The sequence below is a fragment of the Pelodiscus sinensis genome, chromosome 15 (genome assembly GCF_049634645.1).
Source record: "Pelodiscus sinensis isolate JC-2024 chromosome 15, ASM4963464v1, whole genome shotgun sequence".
Taxonomy (NCBI): domain Eukaryota; kingdom Metazoa; phylum Chordata; order Testudines; family Trionychidae; genus Pelodiscus; species Pelodiscus sinensis.
In genome coordinates, this window is record NC_134725.1 from 13,815,885 (window position 1) to 13,843,841 (window position 27,957).

General features: G+C 46.5%; 1 protein-coding gene across 2 annotated transcripts in view; it reads left to right on the forward strand.

Moving 5' to 3' along the window:
* RBM19 (RNA binding motif protein 19) overlaps nucleotides 1–27,957 on the forward strand; it is a 157,277-nt gene that overhangs the window by 114,442 nt on the left and 14,878 nt on the right. For both annotated transcript variants that reach the window (XM_075898196.1, XM_075898197.1), the window contains exon 24: nucleotides 14,228–14,348. In XM_075898196.1, the coding sequence (XP_075754311.1) occupies nucleotides 14,228–14,316 (89 nt within the window). In that variant the 3' untranslated portion in view covers nucleotides 14,317–14,348. The remainder of the gene's footprint in view (nucleotides 1–14,227; nucleotides 14,349–27,957) is intronic.

Below are 27,957 nucleotides of genomic sequence, written 5' to 3' on the forward strand. Positions count from 1 at the left end.
GCCCCTCATTGATTGTTACATCTAATGAGCAATCAGTTATGTTGTGCTTAGCCTTGTTTCCAGGGGAATACATGAGAAGCCAAATCTACTGGACTCGGGGTTTGAACTGAAATCCAGTGAGAGGGCATCTACTTTAAAGGAAAATCTTTGCTCAAGCATCAGTTTGGGATGGTGAGGGAGCTTCCATTGGTGGCATCAGTCCCTCCAGGGATGCTGCTGTTTCTTCTTTTCTTGGATTGTAGAAACACCAGAGGCTTACAGTTCCCTGATCCAAATTTGGCAATATAGGTGGATCTGAAATATATGTATTTAATAGCAATGTACCCTCTGGACCCTGGGCTCAGCTTGTCTTCTAGGGGCCAGGGTTTTTCCATTCCACTATATGGTACCACATAGCCACCTCTAAAAGGAGTCCTCAGTGTGATTGGGAGCTTAATATGCATTGTATTACATCCTGGAAGTGGCTGTGCATAGGTTTGTGCTGCTGTTGGACCATACCGGAAGCAACAGGTTTGTATCCTATACCATTGCTGTAATGCAGAAAACGTAAGGGCTAGAAATAAGCATATGTAAACCGCAGCTGCATCTCTCCCTTATATTAGCCCCTTCACCATTATTTTGGTCAATATAACACGTTAGCTGGGGGTGGGAGGAGGCTGGGTTTTTTTCATTGGTGCAGTCAAGCAAATTGTGGGTCTGCACTGTGCAATATTCAGCTTTATGCCCATCCACTGAGTTTCTGCTTGGAAACATCTTTCACCCTCCTTGTCTAGCCTAGTGCTAGGACTTCTGTTCTCTGGGTAATGGTGATACAAAGTCTGAATGTTGGTGTGGGCATTGGGTTGAGCACCCCAAATTCATATAATTGATGATCTCTAAGCCAGATAAGATGAGGCTGTGCTCCAAATCTACTTCACCATTTATTCCCCTGACTATCTCCATCCCCTCTCACCAGGCAGCTCGTTGTTACTGTAGTACAGATTGGTATAACCACCCCCATGATCATCTCCAGCCATGCTCCGCGCAGGCTGATAAGGGAGCTGTTCTGTCCACAAGCACCCATCAAGCAAGGCCGTCATTTAGATTAACAAAGTGAGAGAGAGTCATGGAACGGAACATTTTTCATTTGCTGCCAGCTATGAGCATTCCTGCTGGGGGCACACATACTGTGAACATACAAGCACCACCTGATCTCGCTCTACTCTGCTGCAGCCCCATGCTACCTCCTTTGCAGAGAGTATACTCAATTTTCCTCCTTTTTTTCTGCCTCCCAGAGAGCCATTCCCATTGTAACACATGGTGTCCCCTGCATTTAGCGTTTCCCTGGTTCTTCCAGATAATATATGGGATAGCCAGGCTTTTTATGTGTAACCCAGCACGTATGATTTACCGTGAATTTGACAGAAGCTTATAGCATGCTTTTGCCCAGGGAGATTGTGCCCTTGGCCATGTAGCTCACAGCCTTGTTTTCTTGAGAGAAGAGATAGAGAACATGCTTCTTGCAGTGCAGTAGATGTTTCAAAGAGGAGCATAAGCAGCTTCAAAGATCAGAATCTTAGAACCAAGTTAACTAGAAAGCAGAAAGTATCAGTAGGGAAGGAAGAGAGCTCGGCTTGTCCATGTGCAGCTTCTTCTGTCCTTTAACTCCAGCCTTCCTTCCTTCTCCTCTGAACTGAATTTTGAAAGTGAAGCCACATGTCAAGCAAAGAGTGGGATGTTCTGGGAGGGAGCTTGGGAAAGGAAGAGAAGCGAGCATGAGGAACGTAAGTAAGCTTCTGGCTGTGTCATTCATCCAGAGTGTGGTTCAAACAGCAGGCTCGTGGCTGAGAGAAGCTTTCAGTCCCTTTGCAGGCCACAGTAGCTGTGAATTCAGCAGTGAGCATATAATAGCATCAAAAGAATCTGATGCAAAAATCTTTGTTTGCTGGTCTCTCAAAAAGGAGGAAAATGGCTTTGTTTGGCTATGCACTCAGATTGTGGATTTTTTTTCTTTTAATGCTCCCCTTCCTGGTCTTTTGTTAAGGGCTGTGGTTTAATGCTCTTGCCTGACGAATTGGGTTCAAATATGATTTGAATTGCCAGCACCATCACTTCTCCCCCGACACATTTGGGGGGTGAGATTATCCAATTTTAACAATCAAAACAGGGTTGTTTGGCTTGAGACATCTCCCAAAGCTCCCACATAACTGCAGGGAATGATGCTGATGAGACAGCAATTGGAGCTTTTGATACACTAACTTTGTACCTAATACTGGGAGACTTCATGATCCTGACCATGTATGGTCACAGGAGATCCCGTGGTACTTTTCACAAGGCAGAAGTGACAGCTTTATTGCCTGGGCCAATCTCCTCTAGCAGTCACTGCCATCTTTCCAAGGGAATTCCACTTTCCAGTGTTCCTTTCCATAGAACCTAGGCATCACTAGCTGAATTGATTGCATCCCATGACAGAGAGGAATAGGTTTCTGTAACAAAGCTGCTCACTTAAAAGGAGAAATCCAGGTGTGTTGCCCAGTGTGCACAACCATAGTTGCACCTCATTTTCCAGGTAAGGGAAAGCCAGCAGGACGGTTGCAGGAGAGAGCTTGTCTGGTGCTATTCCTTAAGGCAATGGTGGATAACCTAGGTAGTGAGTGGGGCACATGAGTAGTCGTCCTCCATCTCAGTGAGCCCCATGATTTTGGTAACCATTATGCTGTCTTGGGATAGGGTAGTTTTGCTCACTGCGTTTGCATAATTAGGATTTGCAGGTGTGCTGATTGAACTGTAGCAGCACTTTGGATGCAGAGGGTGCGCATGACTCTCAGTCAATGTTGTGTGCGGTCAGTATGTACCTTACTTCATGTGCCCTTGCTTTATGCAAGTGTTACTTTAACAATACCAGTTGTGGAATCTGGCACCCTGTGCATGGGCAACAGTAAACAAAAATATCTCATGGGCCACATGTAGAACCCTGATGGTCTGCATGCGCCCCTCGGGCCGCAGATTGCCCACCATTGCCTTAGGGTGTGACATTTGATAGTAGTGAGTGCTGCTGTCCTTGGCCTTCTCCCAAGTAACATTTGTGCTTCCAGGCTCTTAGTTTGAAAGCGGGCTCCACCAACCTCAGTCAGGTGAACACAGGCAAGGTGTAGTTGAGAGATGAACTTCAGGAGAGCCAGACTCAAACCCATGTGGGGATTTAAAGACTGGAGGCTGTATTCTTGAAATTCGACTCTCAGACAGTCTAGCGTGTGCAGTGCTGGATGGCCAGCAGAGCACTTCTTATGAGTTGGGCTGCTATCTGCCGAACTAGCTATGGTTTTCAGGTGGCTTTCAAAGTCCTCCTATGGCTGTACCTAGCCTTGAGATCACCAAGGCATGTACCATCATAACCAGGGCAGCATGTAGGAGGAAGGGAAGGAAAAGGCATTTCTGCCCACTGAGACTCTGTGTACCCAGGAGCAGAGCTGGATCTAGCAGGACCTTGAGACATAGAGGGCAGACATCCTACATGCAAGGATGAGGTCACTATTGTTACCAGTTCTTCCAAGGGCTCCTTTCCAAGTGCTCCCTTCTCCCAAAAAGCTCCCACTTCCGTTTTGTCTGGAGTTGCTACTTTTCTCACCTGTCCCCACTTTCCACTCTGTTGTCCACATCTGAGAAGGACATTTGGAGCACGATGACCTCCACATAGTGAAAGGACAGCTGAGCCTTTCTTGAGCTGATGTTGTTCGTTGCTTCCTGCCCTAAACTCTTGAGCAGTGTTACTGTATGTTGTTAGCTACCTGCTGCCTTTCTGTGGGGAGTGAAATGATGCCTGTGTAGTTTGCAAAGTACTTCGGGATCCTTCAGAATCAAAAGAGCCCCAGAAATGCAGATTATTTGTATTCACTGAAAAGTCAGTAGACTGGTCATATCAGGCTCAAGACTGGTATAATGAGGTGGGGCATATCGGTATCAAACTGCATTGGTGGAGATATGCAGGCAGAGCTGTGTAACATATGCCTGAACTACGATACACTTGGCTTTCTTCCTGGTTATTAAGAAGACTTGTACAGAAATGTGAGCAAACAATTAACACATCAAGGAAGTTTCTGCACAAACTAAAATAAGGCAAATGTCTGGGAAGGACAAATGCATGATGGATATTCCATATCCTTTGTAGGCTTCAGAGTACACCCCTTCTATTGTCATGTCATTCCATGTTTTTTGCTAATTGATAATAAAATTTGGAGAATATTTAGAAATACTGTGACTTAAGGGGAAAAAAAACTGTTTCCAACATTAATACCTCACATCCTCATGTCAGACGGGTTTCATGGTGCCCATGAAGAAGGAGATGGGCTTGTAACGTAGTGTCCATGTTTTAGCACTGCTCATTTCTGACTGGATGACACACTCTGGTACATGCTTTGAGACTACTGTGGCTCTCACTTTCACTTAAAGTTTGATTTGTGGCAACAATAAACTCCCTGGTCTTCATAATGATTCTCTTATACCAGTGGTTCTCAATCCAGTCCATGGACCAAAACCAGTCCCTGAGATCTCCCTGTCACAGTTTAGGAAGTCAGCAAACTGGGTTTTGCTATAAAAATGCCTGAGAGCCGCTATCTTAGACGATGTGAGGGCTACCCTGTTTAGTATTTCTGTACACAAAATAAAATATAGATTTAAAGGTCAGAAGGGACTTTGATCATCATGTTGTCTGACCTACCAGATAACACAGGCTAGAGAATGTCACTGATTCCTGCATCCAGCCTACAATTTCTGTAGATACCTTTTTAGAAAGACATCCAGTCTTAGATGGCTTGTGATGGATGATCCACCATTGCTAGAGAATGTTTCAGTGGGTAATTCCCTGTCAATTAAAAGTTTGCACCTTATTTCTATGATGTATTTCTCAAGGGTTCGTCTTCCAACCATTGGATTTTGGTTTTTGCTAGATTAACGAGCTGTCAGCTATCAGAAATGTCTTCTCCATGCAGATTTTTGCTATTGTCATCAAGTCACCCTATATCTTTCTCTTCGGTAAATTAAATAAAGCCTTGTCTTGTCAGATTGACTTGTTTTTCAGACCTCCAATCATCCTGCAGCTTTTTAAAAACCCGTCCAGGTTTTTTCCCCACTTCCTTTTTGCAATGTGCACTCTAGAACTGAATGATCTCACTAAGGTCCTCTGCAATGTCCCACTCCTGCCCTCTGCTGCACTTTGTGTGCCGTGCAGTGCTACAGTTCCTCCGCGCGCGCACAGTGCAAGGAAATAGCAGCTGTTTGCACAATTGAGACATACATCTGCCACCACGCTGATCTCATAGGAGTTGAGCTGACCCAAGAAGTACTTGTACGTGAGTCTGCTTAGGTTTGGGTCAGGTTGCAGGGCTATAAAACAAACTATAGGCTTATCTATGGAGAGAGATTCTGGAAAGTTAATTTGAATTATCTAAAGATGTATGTAAAGTGGATTAAACCACATTAAACCTCTACATAGATATTTAATTCACTTCCAAAGTGAATTAAACTAGACTGAATTAAGGCTACTTTAATTCTAAGTGCATCCACACAGGGATTTAATGTGGCTTAATTAAGCCACTTGAAAATTCATTTGGACTAACTGCTGTGTGTCCCTATATAGACATGCCCTTCATTGAGGGGCGTTGAGAAGAAACTTCTTCCTGTGGGTAGGTTCTTATAGGGTTTCTTCCATTTTCCTCTAAAGAAGTGGTCCCCAACCTTTTGAGGTTGTCGGGCGCCAGGGGGCGTGGCCGTTCGCCCGCCGGGTGCCAGGGGGCAGGGACACTTGCGCGCCAGGGGACGCCCGGGGACGCCGCTTCTCCCCCTCCCCCCGCAAGCGCCCCGGGGCCGGCGCTCCCCGCAAGCGCCACGCCATGTGCCCGGGGCCTGGCCAGCCCCGAGCACCTGGCGGGCGCATGCAAATTGCCCCGCGGGCGCCATGGCGGGGACCACGGCTCTAAAGAATCTGGTGGTGTCCATTGTCAGGCAGGTGCTGGGCTGGGCAGCCCAGTATGGTTATCTCTTTGGCCATTTCCTATGAGCTTGTATGGCAGCTGTGCCTGCATTCAGCCATCTGAGTCTCTGCTGGACCTTGCTCTGAGGATTTGCACAGGGTTCTGGATTGCTGCGGGGAAGGAGTTGGGTGATGGGAAGAATTTTCCTAGAATAATTTTCCTTTGAGGGAATTTGAGGCTGTTTTGCCTACAAACCAGTGGATGTTTGAACTGGTAGCAGAATATGGCTCATTTTGGGATGCACCCTGCTGTCACCAATCCAGTCCTGCCATAGCCTTTGGAAAATGGAGGTTGTGGGTGCTTTTTAAACTGGAGTTTGGTCTGTTCACTCAGTTCCCAGAGGAGAATGATGCTTCAGAGTGAGAGACACAACTGTGAAGAGACACAACCCCTTTTTGTCATAGTTTGTGCAATTCCAGACAGCAGTGCTGGTGGTACAAATCTGCAAGTCTCCATCCGCCTCCCACTCTGGCAGGTGATGTTTTGGAAATATTTCCGAGCGAGCTGGTAATATCCTGCATACACACTCCCTCTCTCCCGGGAGCTGCAATCCGTGCAAGGAAGGTACTTGCTCCCAATCCAGCTAAATTACTATTGACTTGTGTTCTCTGTGCTCCACAAACATTTCACTCAGCCGTCACCAGCAGGGCCGGCGATCTCCTGCCAGGGGTAACTTAGGAGGCCAGCTGCGCAGGGCCGTTTTTCCTGCTCTTCCCTATCGATCAAAGAATTAAACTGATGGAGGGGGAAACTCACACTAGGCCTAGGCGGGGGAAGGAGTCACTCTTCATTGTAAGGATGGGGAGCAGCGAGCGTGGCTGTGTGTAGGGGTGATGGTTACATCCAAATGGAAATCATAGGGGCATGGTAGGGGCTTGTTTCGTGTTTCAGTGCTAAAGAGGAATAGAAAAAAGCAAGTCAGTGAAGCAGCAATGTTTTATAATCAGTTCCTCTTGTTCTGCAGCAGGCTGTGGAGTGAACAGATCTGACTGGCCAGAAGACTGTGGGGCTAATGTAAATAATGGGCCAGATCTTGAGATGGCATAGATCAGTATACTCAACTGGAGCCAATTGATGCTAAGGATCTGGCCCATTATTTACAATCTGCATCGGTGGAACAGCACCAGTTTACACCAGCTGGGGATCTGGCCCAGTAGTATTTCCCATGACTGTTAAACCCAGTGTTGTTACCCTTGAATCCTCTGGAAGATTTTTTAGAAGCATTTTGTAGAAGCATTTTGATGGCTACTTTGGGTAGGTGCATTGCAGAGACCCTTCCTGTAAGAGTTTGATGAGCTCCTTGGAGCTCTTGTTTGGTTTCATTTCAGATACATCCGTTTTACTTGTATGTATGTCTCGTCTCTTCTCTGCTTTGTGCATTTGCTTTTGTTTTTAAGAGCATCTGTAACTAATGCAAACACATGCTGTAGCCAAAGAGTAAAACCCTGCCGGATTAGCATGACAGCCACAATCCTTCCATGTGATAATCTCAAGGTAATTCCCTTTTAGCCCCCGCCCCACCGGCTTTTGCTATTATCTAAAGGAAGCAAATGGCATAGTTAACAGACAAATCTTAACCAGCTTGGAATAGCAGAACCATGGCACATGCACCATAGTCAAACCAATTTGCTTCCCTTTTTTAGAAGGTGCGCTCCCAGCAGCTGCATGCTCATGTTGTCTCTGGGAGTTCATAGGTTGGAGAGCAAGGGCCTGCTTAAGTGGCGGAGTTAGCACCTGCTTCTAATGTATGCCACTGGACACCTGTATTGAGATAGGGGCCCCATTGTGCTAGTTGCTGTACAAACACATGTTCGTTCACAATGATGTGAGGTTTGATTGAAGCTGACGACATAGCAGCAGAAGGCTGTTCATTTCCATCACTTGTCCCCTTAGCTGGCCAGTCCAGGAGGTAGAAGAGTGCTTCCTCAGATTGGATCCCATTCACAGTGCTTTGTGCAACTCCCCTCCTGATCTTTCAGCTGTCTGTGCCCGGGTACTGAAATCCCCCCACTACAGGTGTATACCGTGGGACATACTTATTTCTGGGGAGCCGCAGCTGTAATAGCTACCATAGCAGAGTCAGGATTCTTGGGTCCTATTACTGACTCTGCCACTAGCTTGTTGTGAGATATTGGCCAAGTCCCAATTCTGCCTGCAAAACAACAAAGGATTGTATGTTTTCTATGCTGTGTTGTTGTGCCAAGTGGTGTTTCAATGAGTTTCTGCTTTCAGCTGTGATTTTAATTATTCACAATTAAAATTCAAACTGTTGGAGTCCATGCAGGTTCTAGGCAGCAGAAAGGATGCAAACCACTGGAGGTAATTTTAGATAGTGAAGATCAGATTTTATGGAGTCCACAGGTATGCAGTTGAGACCCAGGATGTTTAGCTGCTGTTTATAGGAATTTTAACAGGCAGGAGGTGGAAGGTCCCGTGGGACTTGAGTGACCCTGGATCAATTCCCTGCTCTCCCATGCACTTCTTGTGTAACTTAGAGCAAGTTACACTATGTCTGTGCCTCAGTTTCCTGCCTGTACAATGAGGACACTAGCTTAGCCCTACCCTACCTCATGGGCATGTGTGAGGATGGTGAGTGGCTCAGATAGCATAGTGATGAGAGCTCTGTAAGTTCCTCAGATAAACAAATGAAAGGCTGAGGGCCAGATCTCCCTTGTTTTGCCACCACCATTACACTCTGCTGAGCTGTCAGGTGTACTCCTTTTTTCCCCTGTCCCACTCCAAACATACCTCTCATGAGCCTTCTCAGTTTACAGGAAGTGAGCCAGCTGCTGCTATTACCCTGAAGAGCCAGGAGAGGTTGACCTACCTTCTCCAGCGTGGGGTGTGGGGGTTCGAGTTTGGTTAGCATACAGACATGCAGCAAAGTGTTTAGAATGACCAGGCTGAGTCATGATCCTGAGGTGAATGCGAAATGCCTGGGCAAACACTTGAACGCTGCCTAATTCAGTGTCCTCTGTCAACATCCTATCCTCCTGGGGAACTATTGGAAATGAGTGATTAACACCTGGTTGGGCTGTTTTTTTCCAGGGCTAAGTAGTGAGGTTGATCTTTTGCAGGAGAGCAAGATGAGCCCGCTGGGGTCCCGACATTAGGGTACTCCTGTGGAACCTGAGTTCTGGCAGTTCCTAGTTTTTGAGCGTCAGCTTTTCTGGGCTTCAGCTCGCGAAAGTTAAAGCCGAAATAAACTTGTTAGTCTTTAAGCTGCCATAGGATCCCTCACATTTTTTTGCTGAAACAGACCAACACAGCTACCCACTCTAAAACTATTTTTTGAGCATTTGACTTTGAAGCATTCCTTTAATACATTTTAGTTGTATAATAAGTAGCTTATAAAGCGTCAGTAAGTGATCAGTTAATATGATATGCAGATATGCCTGGTACAGGTTAGATAAGCATTTGAGTAGAAGGCATAATCGACAAGCCATGGTTATAAACAAAGTAATAACATGTTTAACTTTTGGCAATTCACTGTTTATTAAAACACCTATCAATTGCTAATCCTTTACAACTATAAATGTGACTGTAATAGAAGGCATAACCCATTAGACACCAAAAAGCAACACATTGGGCTTCTTTAAATTTAGAGTTAATGTTTGTAGTTAAGGTTCCATAGCCAGCCTTCTGATAGATAAGGTTCATGTCTCCTGTTTTTGGTAGGGATGTTAGATATTGGTTATTTTAGTAATTATGTAGCCGCAACTGTTCTTCTTTGAGTGCTTGCTCATGTCCATTCCAGTTAGGTGTGTGTGTGCCGCGTTCGTGGACTTCCAGGAATGGAATGGACATGAGCAACACATCTTGAAAAACAACAGTTACGAGGTAAGGAACCTATTCTTTTCAGCAGTTATCCATGGTTACTAAAATGTCACCCCAAAGGTGGGACTAGCAGCCGATGTGCTCCCGGCTCCTGGCCCCGCTTCTGGGGAGCCCCCTGCCATCTCATACTGCTGCCTTTGTATTAGGTGGAGCCGGAAGGGGTTTAAAAATCAGCTCCTGAGCAGACTAGTTCCTGCCTGCTGCCCTGCACTGCTGCCTCTGATTCAGCCCTAATACAGATGCAGCAGCAGCTCCTTTATGCAAGAAACTGAGCTCCTTGTGGACAGAGATTACTCTGGCATCCTACCTGCACATTTCCTCTCTGCCGCTTCTCTCCTTTCCCCGCACCCCGCGCCCCGCTGCTGCCTTTTATAAAGAGGCTGGTGGACAGGTGGCTTTATGAGATCTGGTGCTTGTGGGGATCCAGCTTTTAAGTATAGTAGTTTGGATTAAGTGAAAACCCAGGCTTATCAGTTAATCATTTAAACAACTACACACTAACATCCCTAAACATATGAGCTCCTTTACAAAGGTATCACTCTATTACCATCAGCAAAGCTATTCCTGAGTCACCCCTGAAATCTGAACTCAGTCCTGTGTATACACTGCAATATTTGAGGTAATGCTGCTAATGATGGTCGAAGGGTCCCAGCCTTCCTGGTTCAGTTTTGTTCATTGTGTTAGTGAAAACGGAGTTAAGTGTGACACAGGTTGGATCTCCCTGATCTGTGGTCCCAAACGAGGGATTTTGCCAGACCAGAGAAGATCAATTCCAGCTTCTCTGCTGATGGACTCTGGGTTCTTCCGGGATCCATCAGCAGACCCGGCTTGGCTCCCCTTTGGGCTCCACTTGCCACCTAGTCTGCCTCCTGGCCTGGCCACCCTCCTGGCAGCAGAACTCCACATCCCCAGCTGGGCTGCACTGCCAGTCCAGCCCTTATCTCAGCTACCAGACAGGCTCCATGCCCTTAGCCAGGCTCTGCTGTCGGCCCCAGCCCTAGCCATTGGTCTCTGCGCTGCCAGCTCCCTGCCTCCAGGCTGGCTCCACTGCCAGCCCTGGCATCAGGCTTCCAGCTCATCTGGCCAGATGTTGCTGAACCAGAGTGTCCCAGTCCACAGAGGTTCAACCTTTATCAAGTTAGTGTCCTCATGGGTACTGCATGTATGTCACTAGGACTTCTGGGGGCATATCCAATGGTTCTTCACCCTTCAGTGAGCTGAACTGCTGTATGATATTTTTTCAGCAAACTGTAGGAGGACTTGTCTGTCCTTCTGGGCACAAGGGGTGAATTGAGGGTTATAGAGCCAAAGAAAGCCTGTTGCCCCCGTTAACCTGAATTGAAAGCACTGCCACACTTTGAGTGTTTTGCATGTACATGGGAATGGGATTGAAGAAACACTCAGGTAGGTGTGTAGACGAGTTCTGATCTCTCTGGAAGTTAGCAGAAAGATGAGCTGGGATAGGTCGAATCTGACTGGAGGATTAGATGGCACTTGCGAGTTTGTAGGTGACAATCAGGTAAGGGTCTTGGGGCAGAGTTAAGGTTATCGGTGTCCTGTGCAATTCTAGATTTTCAAATGCTTGTCAGACATTTCCTTTTCATGTTCAAGCAAGACACAGCTGCTTAATTAATTAGTTTTATGTCTAACTAACAATAGGAAGGTAGCTTTCTTACTAGACCATTCCAGCCATTCTATTCTCTCTGAGGATGTGATGCTGAGCAGAAGCCATAGAAGAATTCCCTCCACATGCACACACAACCTCCCCTCCCCCTTGCCTGTCTCCCATAGCATTCTTAAAGTATAGAAGTAAAAGGAGGGCCAATTCTGGCATTCTGTCAAGGAATTAATTGAAAAATAAAATCATTAGATGGGAACTCCAGAAATGCAAAATTGTTTAAGACAGAAAGAGGGGGTGTGAGCTTTTGTCAGGTTAATTTCTTCTGTATTGATGCTTTGTGACATTTCCTTGTTGTTTATCTTCGGCAGCAGCTGTAATACTAAAAGAAAATGCACAGCTTGTTCCATTTATTTATTTTACACCTTTCTTCAGTCGTACGGTATGTTTGTTTGTTTGAGAAACCCAGTGAGGCTTTTGATGTCTGAGAGCAGGGTTTAAACAGCTGCTCTCCTTGTGGAAGTGCACTTCTCATGGGAGGATACTTGTCTGTCTCTCCTGGAAACTGTCCTCAGCGAGCGGGGCTAAAGGTCTCTTGCCTGGTGTCACTAAGCTGAGTGATAATTTCTACATGGATCTTTGGCTGGAGCTTGAAATAAATTCACTCTAGCCACGCTTGCTATCCTCGGGGTTCACTCTTGGCAAGCGTTCGCCCAGGCAGGTTATCTCTAGTGTCGCATCTCAGAAAGCCACTGTCAAAGGTGTGCGCAGGAGTGCTAACTCCAGATGTGCTAGTGCTGTGATGCAGCATGAGGACGGTAAAGCCCCATGTGATTTACATGACACATCCCAACTAACCACAGCTTGATCAACATGTAAGATTCATAATCAATCCAGAGTGGACAGTGTTGGCCCATGGACACATGGGATCGTTCCCCAGGGATACCTTGTAGCCCTGTCTCTAGCAGATCACTCCCCTCCCCTCTGACAAATAGCAGAGGGGTCAGCCTCTTTAGCAGTGCTTGTCATGCCAATAGTCCTGACTTGACTATTTCATAGGAGCTTTGATGCCCTTAAAATACACTCTTGTACAAATGGATTCAATCGACCAGAGTGCATCAACGGAATGGGCATGGCAAGAAATTCCACTGCAAATTTCTTTAAAGCAGGTTGATGGTTTGCTTCCAAACAAAGCCCTGTCACTGCAGGGGCAGCGGGAAAGGGGTTAAATCTCCCACCAGTTTTTCAGGCAGTGAGTCAGAGCTGTCGCTCACCACCCTCTAAAACACTGAGCCCCAGATAGTGCCCCTTATTGGGGAGCTGATCTAAATCAGGCTGCATCTCCATGGCATAGCCCTAGCATCGTTAGCATCAGCCCAGAGAGTGACAGGCACTTAGTTCATGCTTTACCGCACCTGCCCTTCTGTTTCCGGCTACCGCCGCTGCCACAGCTCCCATTACCTCCCTGCAAATTCAATTTCCAGAGGCCATTGTGCACTGCCAGAGCCTGATTATTACAAAGAAGCAAATGATAGTTGAGGGCTTTAAAATGAGCTGCTCAGGAGAGCTAGAGCAGGGGAGAGGGAGCTAAGGAGGAGAAGCAAAGGCGCCTGTAGCCCAGAGTTGCTGCAGGGGGGATTGAGGCAGCCAACTTCCCTTCTGTAGGCATTGTCCAGGGGGCATTATCCTGGTGAAGAAACCGCTGGTTGCATTGTTCTGCCCTCCTCCCCATAGTCAGGTCATCCTCCATGTGGTCTCAACTCCCTAAAACCAGGTACACTGCCCCTTTCTCCTGCTCTTCATCCCTTTGCTTCCTGTGAAAAGCCCCTCTGATAGGAATGCACAACATCTGGCTGCCCCCATGGGTGCAAATGTCCTCCATTGTCAAAGAGGAAAAAGGAGATAATTGTGCAATCCCAACACAGATAGCTGTGTCTACACTAGAGGCTTCTTAACGCAAGAACTTTTGTGGAAGAGATCTTTCACAAAAACTTCTTGCACAAGAGTGTGTCCACGCTGCCATGTGCTTTTGCACAAGAGAGCGTCCTCACTGCCATGGATACTATTGCGCAAGAGTGGCCATCAGAGCACCTGTGCTTTTTCCAATAAGAGATTCTTGCTCAAGAAACCCCTGTTGTCCGTCCACACAGGGCTCTTCCGCAAAAAGGCTTATTCCTCGTAGAAAGAGGAATAACTCTTGCGCAAAAAGACCTGTCTTCTGACAGTCTACTGTACTTTTTCTTGTGCAAAAACATGCTTGTAGTGTGGATGCTCCGAGTTTTTGCACAAAAATGATCGTTTTTGCATAAAAATTGCGCAGTATAGACCTAGCCATACTCAGCAGAGCAGCAAGAGAAAGGTGGTGGACTCTCCAAGAGCCCTCTCCTGCCTTCCCCGCTGCTACTCAGACAAGTCCACAAGCATAAAAGTAGCGTGGAAGCTTCCACTGCCAGTCCTCTTCCCTCCCACAGCCTACCCCGGACCCCACAGAAGTGGAGATTGGGATGTAGGCTCACTTCATCTTGGCTGAGGTGGAGATCAGGGCACAGTCCTGCGAGCTAGGACAGCCTACATTCTAATCCCAGCTGTTGCAGCTCTGGGCTTTGAAGCATTTAAACATGATTTTTACCAGCCCTGTGCACTGCTCAGCAGAGTCCACAGAGAGAGCCTGGGAAACCTTCCTGGATGCTGGCTGCAGTGAGGTGCGATTGCATGTCTTCTAATTGTCTTCTCTCACATGGCCCTCTTCTCTGGGCCCACACAGATTCCCCAAAGAAGAAGAAGCGTTCTGGAGCTTTGGACGAAATCCTGGAGCAGCTGGAGAAGGACGGGGATGACGATGCAAGTGACTAGCTGACTCATCGGCCGCTGTTCAGTTTCTGAGGGTATGTGTTCCCCATAGGGGTGGGGTCAGTTCCTCTCCAAATTCCGTTATTTCAGTTGTGCTTTCTATTATGGTAGCACCTAGAAGCGCCAGTCAAGGCTCAGTGTCCCGTTGTGCTAGATGCTGGACAAAGAAATAGTCCCTGCCTCAAAGTTAGTTTGTGTCAGAGTGGATGCAAGAGGTGGGTCAAAAAGACAGATGGGGCTAGAAAGGGGAAGGATTCAGGGTATTGATAAAATAATCAGCTTTCCAATTTTCCTGGTCTCTTGCAAGGTGTGTGCTTTGGCTGCATCGAATGGGGGGTGTTACGGAAGGAAAGGGCAGCTTTCCTTTTCTGTGTGGAAACAGCCCCTGCTCTTCCCAGCTCCTCTCATCCAAACTTCACAAAACACTTTAGAAACATTAGCCCCACTGCAGGTATTAAGTGTCATGACTGAGGAATCCCAGTAGGTCAGTTGCAGAGCTCAGAGATGCTCTAGCAGTCCTGACTCCCACTTACCAGATGGCACTGCCTCAAATGCTGGCTATTCCATTAACTGGAAGCAGCTCTCAGCCAGTTTGTGATGCCCCCATGCACAATCTGTCACCTTTTTTTGTCATGAAACTGGGGAGGTGGGCTCAGTTCTGGTGCCATGTTTGGGCTTTAGGGTGAAATCGGTCACCAGATTGTTAGTGTTATGCACTTTCAAGTGGCTCTGAGAGGAAAGCCAGTGGAGCTATAGAGAATACCAAATTCTCCCTTGCCTGCCTCTGCTCCATTTGAGGAAACAGATGAGCTGCCAAAAGAGCCTATCTAGAGACCAGCCAGCAGCTGTTACCACAGAATGGGTAGCTTGGCAATCTTTCTCCCTGCCACCACCCCTGACTTGCACTGCCCCCCTTGATCTATGGGGGCCAGGTGTCCAAGGTCACTGAGATGCTACCGTGGAGCTGGATGACAGCTGTGCTGTTCAGTCATCACTGTCGCATTCTGCAGTCGCCTGCTAGATGCTGCTCAAGAAGGGTGTCGTATTGGAGGGGAGTAGTTAGCTCTGGGAGCTCGCAGCACTCAGCCAGCCCTCTCTCGAGTCACAGCTCGAGTCACGGGTTTGAAATCAGCCTATTTGCACTGTCATTGGTCTGCAAGACTTCGATCTTAGACCCACTTCTAGTGAGGCAGGTGGCCACAGCACCGTTGCAGTGAAATCCAATTGGATTTGGTACCTCAGTCATCTCAGAGTGTGAACTCCTGTGACCCAGAGGGCTGAACCCTCTGTGTATCTTGGCAGGCCAGTGTGTGGGTACCAGGCCTTTGTCAGTATCCAGATATGCCTGTTCTGTGAAGAGAGGCTTGTCACTGGCATTTCTAGGCAGGACTAAATTCACTGGCAAAATATGTTGGAAGTGAAACACTGGGACGCAAAACAAAAGCCACCTAGCTCAACAGTGGCTTGTAATAGGATTACAGTTGTTGCACTGCCTTCTTGCTTTGACTGGTAAGCTACTTCTAGAGTGTGTGGTTCATGCTCCTTTGAGCGGTGATTGGCATTGCTCCATCTTGTGCTCTGTAGCTCATGTTTTCTCCTTACACTTCCATGGCTTAGGGCGCTGGGAGGACATTCAGACCCGAAGGCTCTAGGATGGATGGAACAGCTTCTGTGGAAACTGTTGCATTCTAGGCTAGAGCAAGCCAGGTCTCCTGCAGCCTTCTGTGCCTGCAATTGCAGGTTAGTGCTCCCCTACCCCCAAGTGACTTTGCTTATGCTGTGAGGGAAAGATACAGTGGCACATTTCATCCATAGTGTAAATTCCAGCATTCCTCTGCACGTTGCCAGGTTTTGGTTCTTACTCTACTCGTAGAGCTGGCTCTCTCGTTGCTGAGTTTACATGGGTATATTAATTCTTTCAATTTTTTAAATTGGGTAGGTTGATCATAAATTCGTCCTTGGTGCAGGTGGCTAGACGTGGCTGGATTTTCACCTTCCACATGTGCAAGGCAGTAACTTTCATTTATTTTTAATAAGGTGTTAGTGCAGTTCCCACTCTAGGTGCACAGGCCACTAGTGTACTCCATTGGATGATTTGGAGAAAGTGTCCCTTCGGGCTGTACGCACGCCCTGTGCCACCTCATGCTCCTTTGTGAGGGCATAAAGGGCTGAGTAGTCCCAGTCTGTCTGTTCTCTTACTGACCTCAGCAGCAACATGGAGTCTGGTGATTATCTGACCCTCTGCTCTTTCACAAGCTTCAAGCTTGTTAGCTTTGTGAAGTTTTTCATCGCTTTCCTCAGTTTCTAGTTCCTGTAAATGGGATGTTCCAAAAATAAGAGGAAAAAGATCAGGAGACACTCAGCTATGCACAGCAGTGCAGGGTGCCTCTTGCCAGCTTCCATGGTGGACTCTAAGCCTTTAGGATGTGAGCCCTGCCCAACCTACAATGGACTCATCCCTCTTTTCAGTAGGCACAGCTGAGGCCCTGTCTGTCTGTCTGGGAGGGTCACATCCCTGATACATAATTGCTGTGCAAATTGTTCTTGTTGAGGATTTGAGTGTTAAGGGACACATGGCTCAGATTTGAGCAGCTCAGGCAGTTGACACCTCATCCTGGAGGAACCCATGGGGTAACCCTCCACACATTCTTTTCTGAGCACACTCCATACCCTGAGTAAGGCAGGAAGAAAACTCCATCAAAGTCAGCAGTGGAGGCATTGATGCCACTTACCTGGCACTGGGGCCATCAGTGCACCTGAGTCCAGAAGTAATCTCAGCATGTACATGCGGCCACTTGCCAGGATTTACCAACATCAACTCCAGCTCTGGCTCAGAATATTCTAGTCCTCAGTGAAACACCCTACACTTCTGTATCCTGTCACCATGAAGCTGGCTGAAGCCTTCAGACACCTTGAAGAAGGTTCTCAATCCCCTCCCCACCAGAGATTACAGGAGGTTAGAGGGCTCATTTGCACCCCTGCAGCTCAGAGTCACTTGGCTCCCAAGCAACAGTGAGCTGTATATGTGCATCCCAGAACTCAGCCATCAGAGTGTCTTGTTTGCTGTTCTTATCTTCCTACCTCTCCTCCAGAACTTGGTAGTGGTGATCTTCTCAGAACACATTGACAGCCATGCACTGCATAAACAGGCAAAGGGTGCCCACTTCTCACCCCTCTGTTTCAAAGCCATCGACTTCTGGAACAGATGCCATCAGAACAAGGGTAAGGCTAGTAGCCTATAACCTCCCAGAAAGCAACAATGTAACAGCCTTGTGAGTAGGCAATTAGTGACCAACTACATATGTGTGTTGCCAAGAGGCAATGGTTCTTTCCTTAAAGGATTTGGAGGCAATAATCACACAAATTGGACGAAGGTTTAAAGATTTTACTAAGCAAATATCAAGGTAAAGTACAACGCTTATTTCAGAGTAAAGTACAATGCTTATTAAGAAAGTCTTAGGATAGGATACAATGCTTACTAAAAAAGTACAATGCTTATTAAGCCTAAGCAAACCTCAGAGTAAAATGCAATGCATACATCCCTTTTGCTGTCGGCAACCCCCTGAAGAAGGACAGTGGACAGACCTCCATGGCCGGTATGTAGCATTTCCCATGGCTTTGACACCTTAGCATAGACCAATGTTAGGAATATCCCCGGCACCTATATACTATCCTACATTGCTCACACCAATTGTTTTGAGAACTTGGCAAAATTGCTAATACATCCACTATTTTCCCAGGCCAAATAATTATCTTTAGCAGGTGGTAAACATTCAACATAGATGGCAATGTTATCTTCCCAGACGCTCTGTTCCTCCCGGACCCGCCTTGGTGGTTAGCTTTGAAACGGGTCTCAGAGCCTGTTAAAAGTAAACAGTGGATTGCTAAGTTGTACCATCTTAAGCAAGCAGTTAACTCCTTAAGACTAAAAAAATAGTGAGACGGAAACAGCATAAATGGCTGCTTAAAGCATCCAGGCCTTAATGGAGATTCAGACATGAAAGGGAACAATTATAGTACACCACCTAATCTCGATCACAATAGTCTTCCACATTTCCACTACAATAGGGAAGAAGTGATTTCCATCATTGGAGACCCCATGAAACTGACTTGATTACTGCCAAGTGCAACACACATTGTCAGAATCCTGGTTCTAGAGGAGGCCTGGGTCATTCTAAATTTTTTCCTCCTGTGGGGGCACCAGCTGTGTCTTTGTTCCAGTTCCCCTGCTTCCTAAAGTGACTTCCAGAGTCAAAACAGACAAAGCCATGACCTAGAGTTATTGTCTCTGGTGGCAAATCAAAACACAGCAAAATTAGGACTTTACATACTGGGCAGAATTTACAAAATGACTTAGGAGCTGATGTTCCATTAATTTATGGTGAAAATTAGGCTCCTAAGTCATCAGCGTGCTCTGGAAAATGCTGTGTGCATTATATGCATAGAACCAGTAAAGAAAGGCATCTGCTCATAAGCCTTTTTTGGTCACCGAGATGTCATGGCAAGAGAGAGACCAATTAGGTCATCTACTTTCCCTGTCAATCCTGTGGGGCTCCCAAGTTTTCTGTTGGTTTGCCTGTCTGGTTTTCATGTGTTTAAGAGAAAAGTTACCTGCCCCCACCCCCTTTCAATCTTAGCTGTGTCTTCAGAATAGCCTCCTTGTTGTGTACGCAGATAGTCTCCCAACTCTGTGGCATGTGCTGTTTGTGTGTGTATTAGTGATAGAGAGGCTGCTTTTCTCTTTGATAGCTGTCTATTGTTGCAAGATTCTTATCAATATGCCTAACAGTGGGATGCTCATAACCTTAGTTATTATTGGACTTTCGTTAAACCCACAACACTGGTGGCTTCATGAATAGTGACTCAAAACACATCTGGGCCTACAGCTGACCAGTAACCTTTCTAATATGTCTGCCTTCCTGGGTTCCTGTTTGTGATGGAAGCACACACAGCATCGGGGCTCTTCTGATAAAAGGAAAGGTGACAACATGACCACAGGAATAATCCGAGCTGGGTTAAATAACAGTCTGCTCCATGCCGTGCGTTGGGAATAAATACAGGGCCTTGAGAGACCATTTGTCCTTTTGGAATGGCTCTAATACAAGGATGCCTCCAGATGCATCTGCAGTTAACACCTTCCTCTTGAGAAGGGGGTGGGGAGGGACCAGCATGAGGGGAAAGAACAGCAAGCATTGGTGAGAGCCTGGAATATCACAGGCAGGTGTTAGAATGGCAGGTATTAGAATGGGAAATGCTGAGCTCTCCCCATTGAGCTCTGGCTTGGTCCATAGCATTCTTCCATTCCAGTCCTTTGTTGATTCAGGAAACAAAGGTTCTGCTATTATGCAGGTAACATTAAAAGTAACTCCCTGCTGTTCCAGTCAGGCTGAACTGCACCACCTTCTTTGAGTGCTTACTCATGTGTATTCAGCATCGGTGTGTGTGCTCGCCATATGCACTAGTGCTGGAAGATTTTCCCTCAGCAGTACCTGTAGGAGAGCCAGTTCAGGTGCTCCTTGGAGTGGCATGCACATGTTGTGCTATGTAGAGTGCCTCCTTCACCCTCAGGTCCTTCTTGCCACCAGTAATGGTGCTTGGAACTTGCTCTCCTCAGCATTAGCTATCACTCCATTTTCCAGTTTGTTGGACTCTTTTCCCTGTATATAGTCGTCATTGGTAGTTAGTTTAGATAGCGTAGGTCCGCAGGGACATAGCCTCGGGTTGGGGCATACCCCGTTCATCAGGCTTCAATTAGGGACGTTAGCATATAGTTGTATAAATGATTAACCAGTGAGCCTGGGCTGATTTGTTAATCCTAATGACCAGGGCTCAACAAATCAGTGAATCTACTCACTCATGGCAAGTAGATTTCAGCCGGTCGCACCATTCACCGGCGGCGCGTGCATGCACAATGCGGGTCTCGCAAGTAGATTTCTCCGCGGTTTGTCAAGCCCTGCTAATAACTATGTGCACTCTCCCCCTTTGCTGCCTTTCTATTAGAGGCAGCAAGGGGGAGGAGAGTAAGAGCCAGTACCCATGGGAAGCTGGCTCCTCATGAACACCAGATCCTACAGAGCTGCCTGCTCCCACCCCTGTGCTGCTGCCTCTGGTAGAGAGGCAGCAGGTAGAGAGGCAGCAGCGCGGAGGGCGAGTGGGGCAGGCAGAAGCTGGTACGCACAGGAAGCCGGCTTTCAAGTCCGCTTCCACATGTATTGGTTCACATGGAGCTGCCTTCCCCCCTTTCTTGCTGCCTCCTAGAGAGGCGAGGGAGGGGAGCAGGTGAAAGCCGGTGCTGGCGTTTAAAAGCCAGCTATCAACAAGCACCAGCGTTACAGCACCATCTTCCCCCTCTTGCCCTGTGCTGTTGCTTCTCTATCAGAGGCAGCCGCACAAGGAGAGGTGAGGCAGTATGGCGGCGCAGCTCCTGTCCGTGGGAAGCTTGGGCCTTCTGTCAGAGGCAGCAATGCGGGGTGGCAGGAGGGAACTGGTCTGCACAGGGAACCAGTTTCTAAACTGGCTTCCCTCACAGGCAGCAGCAGCTCTTGTCTATGGGGGCCCTGCCCCCATGCTCCGTGAGGACAGGGGCTGCACCAGCATCCTGTGGAGCAGCCTCTGTCCACAGTGGGCTCAGGCTCGCCACAGCTAGAGACAGCAGTGCAAGGTGGCAGGGGATCCCCAGGAGTCAGGCCAGGAGTGCACTTGCTGCTTCCCCGCCCCGAGGGGTAATCATGTACCTGATAAGATTTAGTGTGATTACACGATTATTCAATTAAATGATATTCATCATCCTGGCTTCCAGTCATGTCGCAGTTGCCATAGGCTCTTAGTGAGTGAGTGACCCCACTGCTACTATTTGTAGTTCTTAGAACATTAGTGATAAGTGATTTGCAAATGCATCACTTAAGCCTGGGACCAAAACAAGAGGGACATTCACCTTAAGGGTCTCCTAATGGAATCTGCCTTAGCGCCGATGCATGACCAGTCAGATTGTACTGAGCACAGGTGTATCATTGTGCAGCATTCTTCTGATGCCATCAGCTTCCCAGCACTGTTCTCCAACACCACAAAAGCCCAGGCAGAGCAGGGCAGATCCATGGGGCCTAAGAAGAATAAGCCCAAGACACCGGCTACCACTGACTCTTCTGCTGCAGCCCAGACAGCCTCTAAGGCCCCTTTGGAGTGGTGCTCTCCTGCTCCTTCCTAGAGCGGTGTCAATCAGTTCCGGGTGCTGTCAGTGCTGGAGGCCTTGCAAGCAGCCCAGGACATCACGTTGATGCGGGTGCCACCAACTCCTGTAATCGTAGAACCATACCATAAGGGGAAGCCTGCCATGGCACCGCTCTGGTCTCCACAGGTGGAATGTCTATGGCCTCACCTCCATGTGGCGAGGAGCAGAATTCACTGTGGTCCGAGCATGGTTTGGCAGGCAGATCACTGGTGCAGAATCGTTCCCTGCTCTAGTACCATTCTTCAGCTCCAGCGTCCCTGCTATGTGTCCATGAGGAAAACAGGAACTGGCAGTCCTGCTCTGCATTGTGGCACCACACTTCAGCCTATTGTTACTGCTCCTGCAACCACTCTTGAGCCCACTGCAAGCCAGCCAGACACGGACACCCGCAACACAAGTCCTCCAGCAGCCAGCAATCTCCAGAGGACCATTCTCATTGCTCCTTTGCGTCCCTGGCTTTGGCTTCCTTGCCCAGCATGCAATACCACACCAACACCCATCCTTGTTCCTGGTCTCCCAGAACCTCCCACTCTGTCAGCTTGGCCTCAGACCAAGCCTTAGTACCTCCAGCTCAACCACCTCTGTAGACAGGTTCCCAGCCTGCTCAGGGGCTGCAGGCCTGGCTGTCCCAGTGGTAGCCTTGAAACTCAGGTATCATGCTCAGTAGCTGGCTCATCTGTGACACTATTGGTCTCCTCCAATAAATGCTGTCTGGCACCAGACATCTTTAGCGTTACCACCCCACAGGTGGAAAAGGAGTTGAGGCCCCACCTTCTGCCTTCCCAGGTCCCAAAGAGTTCCCCCTCACCTGGTGAGGCCATCGTGGGACCTCCTCCCGAGGTTACCCAGGATGACACACAGGCTCACCAAGAGTTCCATAAGAGGGTGGCTACCAACCTGAATTTCCAGGCAGAGAAACTAAGAGCCAGAAGATACTCTCTTTGGAGGGCTGAGACAGGCATCCCCATCTATAGTGGCCCTACTGCTCTAAAACAGAGTGGCCAAAATAAACAATGCCTTGTGGCAAACCCCCTCTTCTCTTTGTCTGCATCTCCACTGGGCAGAACGCAAGTACTTTGTTCCTGCCAAGAGACACAGGTACCTCCCCAAACTCCCTGGTGGTGGAGACTGTCAACCACCATGAGAGGCAGGATCAGCTCAAAGAGACTTGGTTTATTTGGATGTATATTTTATTCATCCTCCAGCCTTCACCTCCAAATGGCCAATCAAGGCCCTCATAGTCCTTTATGATGTGAACATGTGGCAGGCTATAGCAAAGTTTGAGCCTTCTTTTCCAGAGGACTTGAAGAAAGAGTTTGACTGAGATTAGGACTCGCAATGTTGTGGTTATAGATTCCAGTGGCACCAGCTATATATTTGACGCAGGACTATTATTCAAGCTCAGATAAACATCTGATTTAAAGTTGAGGTGATTATATACATATATATATATATATATATAATCTGTATATGGCAGTGACAGGGGCTACGGCAGCTAAGGCTGCACATCAGACCGCTTCAGACACAGCAGATGCTGCAGCCCCATACCATGGTGTCAGTGGTGTCCATAAAAAGGACATCCTGGTTACTCATGTCCAGTCTCTCCTCCAAGGTGCAGCAGTCTATATAGGACCTCCCCTTCAATGGTGCAGCCTTGTTTGTGGAACAGATGGATACTAAGCTGCAGGGCTTGAAAGATTCCTGCACCACCCTCTGTATATTCAGATTGTACATCCCTGGACCTATACATAAAAAGCCACAGACTTCCCCTGCTAAACCTTCTCAATCTTGTCAGGATGTGGGGCAGGGCAAATATAAGGGATTCAGGAAAAGATAATCCATCTTTTCCCAATTGAGCTCCACCCATTCCAAGGCTGTGTCCAAGGAGTGCCCAAAATGTGTCTGACTTCTGGATTCTTCCCGTGTGTTCTTTTCCCACCATTTGCGCCCCTATCACTCTGCATGGTGCTCCTTGCTACAGATCAAGGGGTCCTGGGCATGCTGTGGCAGGGCTATACACTCTAGCTCTCCTCCACCCACTCCTACCTCACTCACCCTCCCCATCCCTCTTGAGAGACCCTTCTCACAAAAAACTTCTGCAAAAAGTCAAAGGGTTGCTGCAGATTGGGGCATTAAATGAGGTTCCGCACCATTATAGGAACCAAGGAGTTTATTCCCACTGTTTTTGATCCCCAAGGCCAACGGAGGTTTCTGATCCATTCTGAACCTTCTCAGATTGAACTGCTATCTGGTGAGGCACAAGGGCCTCTATCATCCCCTCCTGGATCCAGGAGGTTGGCATGCTGCCCTTGAGTTCAAAGATGCATATTTCCATATTATGATATTCAGGGGGCACAAACATTTTCTATGGCTTGTGGTAGGTGACAAGCCCCAGCAGTTTGCGGTTCTCCCCCTTGGCCTACCTATGGCCTCTCAGGTGTTCACCGTATGCATGATAGTGGTGGCCATCTACTTCAGGCAGTAAGGTGTGGCTGTTAGACAAATTCAGTTTTAAGGGGTTAGTTTTCAACAATGAGGGATGTTAACCACTGAAAAAAATTTACCAGTGGCCATAGTAGATTCTCCATCACTGATAATTTTTTTACAATCAGGATTGGATGTTTTTTCTAAAAGCTCTGCTCTAGGAATTCTTATGGAACTGTTCTCTGACTTGTATTATACAGGAGATTAGACAAGAGGTCACAGTGGTCCCTTCTGGCCTTGGAATCTATGAATCTGTTACCTATATTATTCATTTTGTTACTTGACCAAACGTCCAGTAGGTAATAGACAAACTCACTTTTGCTTGACCTCCCCTTCTCCCCCCCAAGCCTGAGATTTAGGTTCATCTCTGCAGTGGAGAAAGGCTATTGCACTAAATGCCATTATAGTCCTGTACAGTGCTTTCCACTGTGCAAACCCAACTCTTATAAGAGGCAGGTTGGACATTGTACTCACATTGCAGGTGTGTAAACTGAGGCACAGAAAGATTAAAGTGGTGTGTCAGTTTGTCAGTAAAAGGGATGGGGATACGACTGATAGCAAGCTCTTTGAGGCAGGGACACTGTCTTGCTTTAATTGTAGAGATCCGAGAACAATGGGGCCTGAACCATGACAGGTTTCCAAAGAGTTATTGCAATGTAAATGATTCACAATTGTGGCCTTCCTGTCTCCTGCTCAGTTTACAGTACCGGTACTGTTGTGCTGCTGGGGAGGAAATAACAAAGATCTGTTCTTGATCTCAGAATAGCTGTGAGGTCATCACGATTCTTATGTCACAATATGAAATTGAGAAGACAAGCTGGGTAGAGATGCATCTTTTGATAGGAAGGGTTCCACTTGGCCTGAGTGGATGGAATTTGCATATTTGGAATTGAGAACTAGAAGGCTGCGTATGGGTGAATTGAAATCATGTAAAAGATAGGTCAGGATTCTAGTTAAAAGCTCCAGCGTTTATTTTATTTTCAAAAAGTTATGTATAAAATGGTTAGGGAGCAAGTAGAGGAGTAGAAAGACGACAAATAGTCAATATCCATTCTACCCTGATGACAGCAAGAAGCGGGGGGCAGAATAGGGGTTCTGACTCTAGTCTTTTAAAACTCACGTGGAAGACAACTTAAGCCAAGCTTTACGGGGCTATGGGTTTATTGGGTTTCCCTCCCCCCTTCCTTTCTTATTGTCTTTTATTGCAGGGCAGATTTCTTGCTGAGCGTCTCTGTGCTCTGTAGCAGCGACGAAAAGGATTAGCGCAAGCAGAGCATGTAGGCTTTAGAGAACAGAGCAGAGTTTGGTTTCAACATCTAATTCAATTTGTTCTGCCGAGATTGAAATATGAAATGGTTGCCAGTCAAATGTTCAAAGGCGCGGGGGGGGGGGGCGGGGAGGGAGCCTTCTCACATTTAAATTTGAATGAAAATTAATTTAACCCTTTGATATGTTTTAAAACATGTTATTCCCCATTGGTGTGCAGGCTTTTCCTCTTTGAAAGTAATGAAGACTTTCTTTTCCCTTAATGATACTTATCTCATTCAGCAGTTGGCTTTGGCCAATTTTTCAGACAATTTAGTTTCAAACAGATTTCTTTTAATATTGATGGAGGAAGTTTTTACATCTATATACATATATAATAGATGCATGTATGTGTGTATATGTATTGTTATGGGGGTGTTGATCACCACTACATGTTTGTGAGTGAGTGAATGACAGAGTGAGTGACAGAGAGAGAGAAAATATTATAGAGGTGCTGATCACTGCTCCATGGTAAAATTTGAGTTGATTTCTGCTCTTAGAGCAAGGTTTCAACCTCTTTGTTATATATGAAGAACACTATAAAGCCTGCCCATGAAATTACAGTGCTTACTCAAAAGGGATTTTCTGACAGCATACAAGTATATCCGTTAATTAGTTTGGACTGAAATGAAATTTTAAAGGGGTCCTTTAAGAAATGTAGCGCCCCATCATGAGATCTTTTTTGATCTCAAAGGAACCTAATGATGGAATAATACAAACTCTTCTCACTTATATTATCATTAATTCACTGAATATCCTTATATTGCTTTTTAGCCTTATTTATGTTCTCAACATGACCTCCATCTTAATGTGGTTTTTTTTTTTTTTGGTGAGAATTATTATTTTTTGTTTGGTTTATGGCACTCCCTAGCATCCCACTCATGGATCAAAACCCTATTGTGCTTAAATGCTGTACAGACTCAGAACAAAATATATAGTCAAAATAAGTGTTGTCGGTCAGATCCTCTGTTGGTATAAATTAGCACAGGTCATGGAATTCTATGGATCTCTGCTAATATACACCAGCTAAGAATCCAGCTCAGTTGTATATTGGGTAGTAGATAATTGTAGACCAAAGACCGGAAAGAGAACAGGGACAGGGTTTATCAGAATTCAGCTTTTTTACTAAGTTAAAGTACTATAGTGTAATGTAACTGTGCTTTAACTTATTGTTAAAGGCCTCTATGGCAGCAATATCTATGAAGGGACAACAATAATACTGGTTTAATACAAACAATAATAAACCTATGGACTGACATTTTCAACAGTGTTTTTGAGAGTCCCTATTTTGAGGACATCTGAGTTGTGAATTTTAGAGGAGAGGTGCTTAGCACTTCTGGAAAAACTTAAACTAGGCATCCAGAATGAGTAGCCTCTTGGAAAATCGTGGCTGAGGTCTTTGGGTTTCTGGATGCTTTTTAGTATTTGTTTAGTATTTTTAGTATTTGTTTACTAATTTGTTTAGTATTTGCCCACTGCTCAGTGAGGAGGGAGAAGCAGTAACAGGAAACTTGGAAATGGCGGAGATGCTCAATGACTTCTTTGTTTCAGTCTTCACTGAGAAGTCTGGAGGTGTGCCTAACGTAGTGAATACAAGCAGAGAGAGGGTAAGTTTAGAAGATAGAATACACAAAGAACAAGTTAAAAATCACTTAATAAAGTTAGATGTCAGCAAGTCACCAGGTCCTGATGAAATGCATCCCAGGATACTCAAGGAGCTGATAGAGGAGGTATCTGAGCCTTTAGCTATGATCTTTGAAAAATCATGGAAGACGGGAGATTCCAAAAGACTGGAAAAGGGCAAATATTGTGCCCATCTATAAAAAGGGGAATAAGAACAACCCAGAAAACTACAGACCGGTCAGTTTAACATCTGTCCCAGGAAAGATAATGGAGCAGGTAATTAAGGAAATCATATGCAAACACTTGGAAGGTAATAAAGTGATAGGGAATAGCCAGCATGGGTTTGTGAAGAACAAGTCATGCCAAACTAATCTGATAGCTTTCTTGGATAGGATAACGAGCCTTGTGGATAAGGGAGAAGCGGTGGATGTCATATACCTAGACTTCAGTAAGACATTTGATACGGTCTCGCATGAGATTCTTATTGATAAACTAGGCAAATATAACTTAGGGCCACGATAAGGTGGGTGCATAATTGGCTGGATAACCGTAGTCAGAGAGTTGTTGTTAACGGTGCTAAATCCTGCTGGAAAGGGATAACAAGTGGAGTTCCTCAAGGGTCTGTTTTGGGACCCGTACTGTTCAATATCTTCATCAACGATGTAGATATTGGGATAGAGAGTACGCTTATTAAGTTTGCAGATGATACCAAACTGGGTGGGGTTGCAACTTCTTTGGAGGATAGGGACATAATTCAAAATGACCTTAGCAAGTTAGAGAAATGGTCAGAGGTAAATAGGATGAAGTTTAATAAAGAGAAATGCAAAGTGCTCCACTTAGGAAGGAACAATCAGTTCCATACATACAAGATGGGAAGCGACTGTCTAGGAAGGAGCATGGCGGAAAGGGATCTAGGGGTCATAGTGGACCACAAGTTGAATATGAGTCAACAGTGTGATGCTGTTGCAAAAAAAGCAAATATGATTCTAGGTTGTATCCACAGG